At 45.2% G+C, this 12,137-nt stretch overlaps 1 protein-coding gene across 1 annotated transcript; it reads right to left on the bottom strand.

Annotated features, from left to right (window-relative positions):
- Positions 1–1,935: 1,935 nt before the first annotated feature.
- On the bottom strand, positions 1,936–11,790 carry MSMB (microseminoprotein beta). The gene is made up of 4 exons (XM_036265724.1): positions 11,579–11,790; positions 6,721–6,826; positions 5,160–5,265; positions 1,936–2,181 (listed from the first exon to the last, which is right to left on the bottom strand). The coding sequence occupies exons 1-4, from the start codon at positions 11,579–11,581 to the stop codon at positions 2,052–2,054; spliced, it is 345 nt and encodes a 114-aa protein (XP_036121617.1). The 5' UTR covers positions 11,582–11,790; the 3' UTR covers positions 1,936–2,051.
- Between the last annotated feature and the right edge of the window lie 347 nt (positions 11,791–12,137).

Raw genomic sequence — 12,137 nt, 5'->3', positions numbered from 1 at the left:
ACAAGCCCAGGGAGCCAAGACTGCATCCTACCCTTAACTCACCCCTCCCCTACTCCCTTTTCAATTCAGAAGCAGATTCACTAAAAGTAACCAAAGCACTTTTTAAATTTTTTTCTTTATTGATTTTAGATAGAGAGGAAGGGAGAGAGAGATAAAAACATCCATGAAAGAGAACATCAATTGGCCGCCCTGCATGCCCCCCACTGGGGACCTGGCCCACAACCTAGGCATGTGTCCTGACCTGGAATTGAACCAGCGGGAGACCTCTCAGTGCATGGGTCCATGCTGAACCACTAAGCTGCACCTGCCGGGCTCAAAGCACTTTTTTATTATGGTAGAATGACCTAAAAAAAACTAAGGAGCCTACCTAGAATTGCTCAACTAGCCCAATAGCATGTTTGAACAGATAGGGTTAGGGGGCAGAGGAGAAATAAAGCTCTTTACCCATTTGCCCGGATTATTCAATAGAGGACAGTTTGCTTGCTTGTGATCTGTCACGTACACACACAACAGACTCCACGCCCCAGGAAAGCAGGAACCTGGTCTCTCTGGTTCATTGCTGTATCCCCAGGTCCATAGCACTGCCTGGCCCAAGTATTAGTAAAGATATGTTGAGTGAACAGATGTTTTCTAACACATAAGCAAGAGATGATCAACATTGTCACTGTTTTTGTTGTTGTTTTTTTAAATCATACCTTTGTAAAATAAGATGTTTAGTTTTTTAAAATATGATTTTATTGGTTTTAGAGAGAGAGAAAGAGGAACATCAATCAGTTGCCTCCTGCACACCCCCTGACCAGGGATCAAGCCGATGCCTGGACCAGGAATCAACAAACCTCTGGTGCATGGGACTATGCTCAACCAACTGAGCCACACTGGCCAGGGCGACATTGTCACTGTTTAAGTCCCTAAATTTTGGGGTGGTCTGTATGCAGTCAGAGACAACTGATACTGGAGCCTTGCACTCAAGCCATTCCCCCAAGCCAGAGCCCCTGGCCTTTTAATACCCCATCAGGTTGCATGTGGTCTCAGAGCTACTGTTTCCAAGTTGTCCTGCTCTATCTAACCTGCTCTGACCTCAGGTGAACACAGAGGTATGTGAGGGACGCACCATGGAGGACGTTCTCTGAAGAAGAGGAAGGAAGGATAAAAATGAAAAACAGCCCTGGCCGGTTTGGCTCAGCGGTTGGAGCGTCGGCCTGCGGTACAGAGAGACCCGGGTTCGGTTCCCGCTAAGGGCACGTACTTCGGTTGCAGTTTGTCCCCGGCCCTGGTTGGTCGTGCGGGTGGCAGCCACTCGATGTGTCCCTTCACATCGATGTTTCTCTCTTCCTCTCTCTCCCTCCCACTCTATCTGAACAAAAATGGAGGAATGTCCTCGGGTGAGGATAAAAAAAAACAAAAAAAAACGAAAACAAAGAAAATAAGGGATCTGATTTCTTTTTAAAAATTTTTTTTTCCTTTATTGATTTTTAGAGAGAGAGGAAGTGAGAAGAAGAGACAGAAACATCAATGAGAGAGAACATTGTTTGGCTGCCGTCTGCATGCCCCCCACTGGGAATCGGGCCCACAAGCTGGGCATGTGTCCTGACTGGGAATCGAACCAACCACCTCTTGGTGCATGGGTCGATGCTCAACCACTGAGCCACACTGGCTGGACCTGATTTCATTTTGAAGACATATTTATTTTTTTAATTGTTCACCAGATAGTGGGACACTGGGGCATTACAGCGCAGATAACTGTATCTGAAGCAACAGAAGCAGCAGTGCCTAAGTGGGGACATAGAATGATTTATTAGAGTATAGGAACATATAACCTTTATTCATATTTCTTTTTGTTCTCTCCATTAAATGTCTGAATGCTTTATAGTGGGTATAAAAATCAATGCACACATAATTCATAAATTACAAGTACACACATATTCAAGTGTTTGCTCAAATTTTATTTTATTTTATTTTTTACTGATAGGTAGGGTTACACAATCCAGACTGTAAGAGGCCACAGGAGAACGAGGCCTGGCCTGGGAGGACCCGGGCCCACTAGAAGCACATTACAACACCCATTTACTGACAACACAATGTCGGTCTGGATTCTCCTGCTCCACCACGATAAACTTGCAGTTGTCCTTGTCAAAGATTTTCTTGCACTTGCTAATGTCATAATCCTTAGGTACAGCAACACTGTCAGTGAGACAAGAGCAAGGCATGTTAGAAAGGATAGGATGCCCAGCCTCCTTGGGGCCAGCTCTGCTCCATAAGCAGCCCACACTCCAGCCATCAGGAATGCCCCTCACCAACTTAAGGTCACCCCTTGACCTGCAACCCTGAAGTGCTGCCTTCAGAAACCTGAATTTGAACACATGGAACCTGGTCTATGAACACACGGACCATCCCTGTCATCATCCCTAAGATCCACCCTGCATGCCAGGAGGGTAGTAAGTTCCGAGAGGCCCAAAGGCAGGTCTGGGCTACTCTGGGGCCACGCAGCTTGCTCTAGCCTGACTTGTCTTGTTGTCCTTGCTCAGGAAGTGGCCAGCATACCGCTGCTTGAAAGTGGGAAGGGAACAGCTGTCCCATTCTAGTAGAGAACTATTGGAATAAGCTGAATAAGCCAACAGGAACAAGGTGTCACTCCAGGCCAGGATCATGAAGCCCAGGGACAGTCTCTCCAGGAAAGTCCACCCACACAGTCAAGGGTACAAATAATGTTAGGGCTCATCACTCTCTTGGAACCCATAAATCCCAGATCTGAATCGCCCCTGCACAAAGTGTACACAGAAGTAGCTGCCACCAGGGCCCTTTGTGAGAACATTTTTTTCCGAAAGTTGACCTTTGACTTATTTAAACAGAAGAAGACATTTCAATCCTCCTCCCAAAGGGTAATCTGGGAAACAGAGTGAGGACTGGAAATAGATTTCCCAGGGCACCTGGGGTGGGGGGCCTTGGCAGTGGGCGGCCACGGGGCAGCTTGAGATCCGAACAGTGTTCCCTAGAGAGTGCAATGAGTTAAAAAAAATTATCCTAGAGAAAATTTAATCAAAAGCTGTATTTTGCTATAGCAAAAAAAAAAAAAAGATGAAAAAAACGTGGTTGGCTATGAGGCAATTACAGGGGAAAGGAGCTGGCTTTGAACGTCGGAGAGAAATGTGCACATTTCCTCCCTGCAGAGCAGTGTGCTAAATGGAACAGGCACATGGACAGAAGGAGAGAAGGGACACGTGGAGTTCCAGCTAGGTGTTCATTACTGCCCCAGGCTCAGGGGACACAGGCTGGCATAGAGAAGGCATACATATATGTTGACTTAATAAATTTATATACAGAATCTCATTTGACTATCATATACACCTGATTATCCCTATTTTACTGTGGGGAAACTGAGGCTAAGAGAGATTAAGAAATGTATTCATGGTCAGACAGCAGGTGTACAAGGGAACGGAGATTCAGACTCCGTTACTCTACTCCAGCATCGACGCTCATCCCACTTCACTCTTTTCTGCACTAGGTCCAGGGGAACCCTAGGCTGTATAGCCCAACTGGCGGGTGGGGGTGGGGGTGTCAGATCCTGGCGACATGCATGCTTTGGCCACTTTGGAGGTATGCTGCAATGTTAGGGAGGTATGGTTCCCTAGCCCTTAACTTCGCTGATACAGTCACATGCAGAGTCACACTGACACTTGACACAAAGACAATGTCAGATTTCCAGAGCTACAAAATCAAGGTTCAGTTGTAATGTCAAGATCAGCTGAGGCAATACCTGGACACCTACTCTGGCAGCCAGCCAGAAAGTCTCCTGCTCTGATATCCCTCTTGTTCCGTGAAGTACTTAGCATGGGCCATGCTTCATTATATGTGTTAGGAACTTTTAGGACATTTAAACTTCTGTACCTCTCAGATGTTCTGATTAAGTCAATTGCTTGCTCCTCTGCTCAATGGTGGTGCCACAGACTCTCTGAGGTACTTGTTACAATTCAGATTCCTTAGGCCTCATAGCCTCTGATTCAGTAGGTTCTCGGATGGGCCCCAGGAGTCTGTATCTCATTAAGCTTTCCCAGATGAGTCTGTGATCAGGCAAGTTTGGGAAACACTACTTGATACCAATGCTTCTTTCATCAAAACCACTCCTGTTCTTGTCAAACACTATAGGCCAAGGTTAAAGTGAAGGCATCAGATGGATTTTGCAGGGGAGTTATGGAATGGAGTAGCTAGATGGTGTAGCTGCTGAGGAAATAGAAAAATTAGGCCCATGCTGGAGGTATGCTCTGTTCTATTGGCCCAAGTACCAGACATTTGGTGTCCACAGCAAGCCAGCAGGAAACATCTGCATGATCTTTGGGCTGACGCAAGTTACACATAAGCAGTGAAGAGTTTAGAGCGCACGGAACACTGCAGATCATCCTTGATACCTCACACCCGTCCCCTCTGCCTGTGTCCAGATCCACTTCAGTTCTTGCAAATCGCCACAGACCCAGGCGGAAGTGAAGGCCAGCTACATTCTACAACAGCTTCAGACCACTGGGTACCATTCCCTACCTCCAGCAACTCAAATGTAACTATTTCATAATAAAGATACTTATCAAGTTTCGAAAACAACTTAAAAGAAATAAGACTGAGGTGAAAGCAACCCAAATGTCTATCAACAGGTGAACAAACAAATAAAATGTATATGTGTATACATTTTATTTTTGGAAGGAAGTTCTGACACACACTGCAACACGGATGACCCTTGAGGACATTATACTGAAATAAGCCAGTCACAAAAGGACAAAGACCGTACAATTCCACTTAGAGTTGTTAGGGTCATAGAGACAGAGAGTAGGATGGTGGTTGCCAGGGACTGGAAAGAGGGGAAACGGAGAGCTACTTATCGGGTAGGGAGTTTCAGTTTGGGAAGATAAAATCTGAAAATGAATGGTGGAGATGGTTGCACAAAAAGGTGAATGTACTTAATGCCACACAATTTTATACTTAAAAATGGTTAAAATGCTAAATTTTATGTTATGTATATTTTACCACGATAAAAAAAGAAAGAAAAGGAAAAGAAAAGAAGCAGGACTGAAAACTGAACCCCTTCAGGGTGGGATGCTGGCAGAGCGGCAGCCGCGGCCCCGGAGACAGCGCCCCGCAGCGGCGGCCCGTGGCGCCGCTGGCTCGGCACTTACGTGCTGCAGCAGTGAACGCCGTCGGGGCCACAGGAACACTCCTTGCAGTCCTCGGTCTTCCAGGTGGACTTCAGTGCGTGTTTGACCCCATTGGCATCCGTACATTCTGAAATCAGACATGTGGCATCAGCAGTGGTGTCCCCAAGTCATGCAACTGGAACAAGACTTGTAGGACATTGGGGCCAGCCCTGCCATCTGGACCCCTACCAGAGAGGGAAAATCTCATCAATTTTAAGAGCATCTAAAAAAAGCGGCTGGCGTGGCTCAGTGAATTGAGTGTTGTCCTACAGGCTGAGAAGTCGCAGTTCGATTCCTGGTCAGGGCACATGCCCAGGTTGCGGGCTCAGTTCCCCAGTGGGCTGCGTGCAGATCAATGTTTCTCTCTCGTTGATGTTTCTATCTCTCTCTCCCTAAAAAATCCGTTAAAAAGAATAAAAGAGCCCAGCCAGTGTGGCTCAGTTGAGCATCGACCCATGCACCAAGAGGTCAACGGGTCGATTCCCGGTCAGGGCACATGCCAGGTTGTGGGCCAAATCCGGGGGAGTGGGGGTGGGGGGCTGGAAGTGGCCAATCAATGTTCTCTCTCATCGATGTTTCTATCTCTCTCTCTCCCCTTTCCTCTCTCTCTAAAAATCGGTAAAGGAAAAAAATGTTTTTAAATAAAAGACAAGTGCTTCTGTGCTCACCCACAGCAAAATTCCAGTACTGTCCAGTTCATGGCACTGATCATGTTTTCTTACAGCAAGCTGAAACCCTTCCAGATTTTATTTCAAAATAGACATTACAAGAAAAAAATAAGGCCTTCCTCTTTAATCAGATAGCTATTGTGAGCCTAGAGGTACTTGGAGCCAAGTTTTGGTTGGTTGGTTGGTTGGTTTTTTCCTGCTGGATTATCTCTGGATAAATGTCTCATTTTTCAATTTCCCTTTGTTTTGCTTCTCAACTCTAAAAGTACATGTAAAACATCTTGGATATATATATTTTTTGAAGCTATGCCTGGGTCCCACCCCAGAACAATGAAATCAGAATCTCTGGGCATGGGGCCCAGGCTGCCATATTTTTAGAAAGCTCCCCAAGTGATTCAAATATTGAGCCAAGGGTCAGAACCGCTGCTTAACCCTTTGTGGTCCAGGTGTGCTCCCGGAGACTGCATTGGACGTGCAGGCCCACAGCATGGACCTTTATTTTAATGAGATCCTCAGAGGCACATGCACCTTGAAGTTTGAGAAGTACTGCTTTGGAATAATCGATGGCTCTTTGCCTGCATGTAGGGGTCAATCAAGAAGCTTTAAATGTGTGGCTCCGCCCCACGGTTTCTGAGTTGCCTGGACTGGGATGGCCCCTGAGCACTGGTAGGTTTCATTAGCTGTCCAGGCAGTTCTCATACACCTCGGGCTGAGAAACACTGTCTTATATAAATGGCAAACTGAAGTCTCTCGTTTTACTCCCTTTGATATCTTCCCTAACCTTCCTTCCCATGTGGTTTAAAGGCCTTCATCTATCAACAGGTTATATCTACCGGGCTGCAGTAAAATAATAAACTTAAAAAGCCAGGACTTACCATTAGAGAGATCGCCTGGAACGTATGTACGAGGTATGAACATACACTGGGCATTGCATAAAGTCACAAAGGTGGCCAAAACCACGAGGCTTCCCAGAAGAGCATTCTGTATTGTAAAGAAGGGTCAGGAAGAAAAACAAATGACATAAATTGGTAGTCAGTGACAGAGTGTCCTGTGTGAGGATCCCTGCTGGGTTCTGGCAGGTGGTTTAAAGGTGGAGCTTCAAAGGAGCAAGACCCATACAAGTTACTAAAATAAGCTGGAAAAAGGAGCTAAATGTGAGTCAAAGGTCATAGACCATTAAATAATGATAGTGTGCTATTTTTAAAACCTCACCTGAGGATATATTTTTATTGAATTGAGAGAGAGAAAAAGAGAGAGAAATTTCTCTGTGAGAGAGAACCATCAATCGGTTGCCTCCTGTACGTGCATGAACCCAGGCTTGCGCCCTGACCAGGAATGAACCTGTGACCTTTTGGTGCACCGGGCGATGTTCCTACCAGCTGGGCCACACCAGCAGGACATAGTGTGCTATTTCATTACAGAGGAGGTTCAGGGAACCCTTGCGGATAGTTTATTTTTAGTTGCTTTGCAGAGTGTGTATAATTTAAAGGACAGAAATGGAGGAGCAGAAGAGAGTTTCAGGAAGATAATAAAAGACTGACAAAAAGTTGAAGTAAGCACAGTAGGAGATTTGATGGAGCTAACTGGGTTAGTCGGAGTTCTTAGACCATGAGGCTAAGGACTTCATTTTCCAAATGATAAAGGCATTGTTGGTGGCTGCATGAACATATCAGTTCATCTGGCCGATACTGGAGCTACAGGACAAAGAAAGTATCAAGTTGCTTTTGTCATCATTTTGAGATAAGCAAGCCAAAAAAGCAAACTTTAACGTTGGAACTTCCAGGAACCTTTTAAAAAAGAAGATGGGGTGAGGGTACTTGTTATGCAAGATGTCTAAGATTCATTATGAACTGATGCTACCTGAAGCAGTGTATTACTGATATAAGAATAGAAAGACAGGTAAAGAAAACAGCATAGAAACCCCACAAAGTATATGGATAAGTGCACATAGCCCAGCCGGTGTGGCTCAGTAGACTGAGCAGTGCCCTATGTACTGAGCAGTGCCCTACGTACTGAGAGGTGCCCCATGGACGGAGAGGTCCCAGTTTGGTTCCCGGTCAGGGCACATGCCCGGGTTGCAGGCTTGATCCCCAGCAGGAGGCAGCCAATTGATGTTTCTCTCTCATGTCGATGTTCCTATCTCTCTCTCCCTTCCTCTCTCTCTAAAAAAATCAATAAAAACATATTAAAAATAAACAAATAAAAGTTTATTATAAAAAGACAGTCTTTGAAATCTGTAGAGAATGATTAATCAATAAATGGTATTAGAACAAATGGTGGGCAAATTTGAAAGGAAATACAGTCAGTTTTCTATTTTAGTTCCCACAAATAAATTCTAAAAGGATTTGAAGGTAATATTTTTACAATAAGATCATAAAACTAACTTTGTACAATGACAGATACACCTGAAACTAATATAATATTGTATGTTGACTGTACTTTAATAACAAAAAATTTTAAAGATCATAAACCAATCAGAAAATATAAGTAAATATTTATCTTATTGTAAGTATAAAAAAGATAAGAAATAGATTTGAAAATGTAACAGGTATAAGTCCATAAACAAAATTAAAAAACAATTACCAAATTTGGAGAACAACATCATCCTATGAAGAATTTCTGTATATCAACAAGAAAAAGAAAAACATCCTAGTAGAAAAATGGCAACGAAAATAAAGTGACATTTCTCACACACATACACAAATAGAAATGATGAACAAACATATGGCAAAGTTCAACTTACTGATGAAAAAGCCAGTGTAAATATGTACATAAAATAGAACCACATGGGATGACAAAAATAATTCTTTCACCTCTAACATCCAGAGGGAATCAGAGGCACATCTGGGAAGTGAATGCACAGGGCTGGTTTAGGCTGTAATACTCTTTATGGAGCACAGCTTGAGAGTGTATATCCACATTCTTAAAACTGTCTACAACGTTCGACTTCATGTTTTTACTGCTAAGACGTGATCCTAAGAAGAATGGCAGAGAGAAGGAGACGGACTTCTTTTCAAGGATGCTCACTGCAGCAGGGAACTGGAAACAACCAAAATGTCCCCAAATAGGGCTGTTTGAGAACATAGTGATTCCGAAAAAGAGAACTGGTAACTTAGGAGGTAAGAGAACATGAAGTAGCATAAATGATCACTATTATGAGTAAGTGAAAAATTTGCATTGTGTAACTGCTATGAGGTGAAAAAGACCCATGTAGAGAAAGATGCTCAGAAAGAGACTGAAGTTTTGTACCATCTTTTAACAAGTGATTTTTGACATGTGGGATTTTTCTTTGGGCTTTTCCTCTTATTATCTAAATTGTTTACAATGAAATGCATTGGTTTTATAATAAAAAGGAATAAGTCGATTCCTACAATAAACTCTCAATGTGCTTAGCTCAGAACTCAAGGTTGCTCCTACTCTCTCTATTTCATTCTTTTGCATAATCTTCAGCTTAAGATCATTGTGGAAATCTGATATTTTTCCTGCAAAAAGAAAACAAAAAAGCAACAACACATAAGACTAATTTAAAAGCCAGCCTTATTGACAGAATCTCTTTTCCCTTCATCCAGAAAGGGGGCTCCTGGGAGGCGCTGATGATCACAGGAATCTTGGAGATCTCGTTTTATCTAGTCACAGAACAGAAGCATCAATGGGTACAAACCCGGGCTGCAGCCCAGGGTGAGTGAGGGGCAGAAGTCCCAGATCTCCCGCTGCTCTGAGTGGAGGCACCCAATCGAATGACTCAGGGATGGCGTTCAAACACGGTGACAAGAGAGAGCAAAGTATTCAGCTTTGAGATTAACCAGTTGACAATATCTAAACATGTAACCTCCATTCTCTTTCTCTCATTCTTTCTCCCTTCCTTCCCTACTCTTTCTCTCTGCCTCAGTTTCCCCCCTGTAAAAACAGGGGTCTCATACACGGGCAGGCATCGTAGTAACCTAGGCTGCTAATGAACAGTCTCAAGCTCATTGAAGAAGGACAGGGCTAAGGCCTTCGCACCTGTACCAAGTCCCCCAGGCGAGGAGCACAAGAAACACAATCACAACAGTGCTGCTTTCGTGTCGATATGGATCCCTGGGACATTCTGTAAAATAAAATGCAGATTCTGCTTTGGTGGGACTCGAAGAGCCCTAATTTCTACAAGCTCCCAGGTGACACCCATGCTGCTGGGCTGAAGACCACCTGAGCAGAGAGGCTCTCGAGTCCTTTCTGTTGTCATATTCTGTTCCTCCACCTCTTTCCCTCCCTTCTGCGCTTCCTTTCCTGCATTCAGTAACGATGAGCACCTGATGTGTGCAGGCACAGGGGACAGTGCAGCCAGGAGGCAGGCTTCTGTTAGACTTTCCAGAGAGCAGCTTCATGCCAGCCTTGGCGTGAAGCAGGCTAGCAGTGCCCCTAGAAATAGTGTCCTTTAGGGTAAGTTGCTGCTCTTTGGGTCTCCCTGCATCATCAAGAGTCAGGCATCTTTAAGGGTCCTAAGCAGGGCAGGGATGTTGCCAGGGCTGCAGTTTACAAAGTTCACTCTGAGGATCCCACCCACCATTTTCCTACTATTCCCAGCTTCACCTTTCTGAGGCCATTTCTGAGGTGTGACCTGAGGAGGCCCCAGCTCCACTCAGAGAATCCAGCAACCTCTCTCTTCTACTCCCAGCTGTGGCCCTTCCTTCCTCTTCTCCTTCGCACCCCAAGAACAGCCCAGTTCATTCCCTTCTACTGGTTCTAGCAAAAGATACCTTTAAAGGATCAAGTTCAAATTGAAGACAGAAGGAGGACTAAATGAGTTTTCATAGATTTTGATGCAAAACTTGTTCTTAATATGACATGATACATTGGAAAGGGCTTAGGGTGATGGTTCCCAAATTTTGCTGAATATTAAAATCACCCGGGCAGCCCTGGCTGGTTTGCTCAGTGGTTAGAGCATCAGCCTGCACACTGAAGGGCCTTGGGTTCAATTCCTGCTCAAGGGCACATACCTGGGTTGTGGGTTCCATCTCAGTCCTGGTCAGGGTCATGCGGGAGGCAACTAATTGATGTGTTCCTCTCACATCAATGTTTTTCTCTCTCTCCCTCCCTTCCTTCCACTATCTAAAAATCAATGGAAAAATATCCTCTGGTGAGGATTAACAAAAAATAAAATCACCTGGGGAGCTTTTAAAACCCTCAATTACCAAAGACACACTGCAAACCAATGAACTCAGAGTGTCTGGTGTGGGGTGAGTTATCGAAGTCATCAGAGGTGCCCAGGTGAGTCCACTGTGCAGCCTGGTTTGGGAGCCACCGGCCTAGACAGAGGGACACCTGGACTCCCGTGTCAGCTGCCACCCGAGAGCAGGGAGACCCCTGGCAGCTGCTTCCCCTCCCCAGGCTCGCTTTCTCACCCGTAAGTCGATGCAGTGCTGTAGCTCTGAAATTATATTTAATTCACAAATCACTCACCTCGGGCCCAAGGATGAGAGACACATATGAAACCTAGTTGAATCCCAAACTTAGTGGAAAAAACAATAGCTTTGATCTTAGAGAACAGAAATAGTGCTAACCTCATTAAGATTTTCTCTGCCTCCCAGCCTCTCATCACCCTCTACACATTGAATTGCAACTAATGTAGAGAAGATTCCGAACTAGCTCACATTTACCATTAGGTTGTGTCTAGCAGAAGCACATTTCACAGCACATTAAAATAAGGAATAAACGGCACGCCCTTTTTCCTTTTCCTGGCCTTCGTGTACCTACCATTGTGATGAGCAAGGGTCCTCACAGGCCGTGCACCCAGGGACAGCCACAGCAGACTTATGTAGGAGACGGCTGCCACGTGTCTGCATCGCTGGGAGAGGTAAGCCGCCAAGGACACACTGAGTGTTTACAGAGGGCTGACTGTGAACAGGAAACTGGCTTCAGATGATTTACGAGTTGTTCATAAATCAGGTCTCCACCCTAATTGTGTGTTTCCTCCACCCCTGATATGCACTTGCCCTGACATGAAGAGGAGAGCTGCCCTGGGCTGAGCCTGCCCCTGCGCCGGGTGCGTGGCTGGGCATGTGACATGCTATCTTGTTTGATTTCATACAGAAACAGAGGCTCGGGGATGCCAATCACGCGCCAGGCGGTGGCTGGACTTCAAGGAGGCACTTGAACGGTTCAGCGGGTCGGCCCTGGGCCTAGCAGGGCACCCTGAGGGCCTGTCCTGAAGGAGCAGATGGCAGCCGTTTCCCTTGACAAGCCACTTGTGCTCACAGAGCGCTTTCCAGAACTTTCCGGAACTCTTCTCGAATCTGAAGCCTTTGCTCTCTGC

Source organism: Molossus molossus, unplaced genomic scaffold (genome assembly GCF_014108415.1).
Source record: "Molossus molossus isolate mMolMol1 unplaced genomic scaffold, mMolMol1.p scaffold_m16_p_17, whole genome shotgun sequence".
Taxonomy (NCBI): Eukaryota; Metazoa; Chordata; class Mammalia; order Chiroptera; family Molossidae; genus Molossus; species Molossus molossus.
This window is presented reverse-complemented; position numbering and strand designations above follow the sequence as displayed.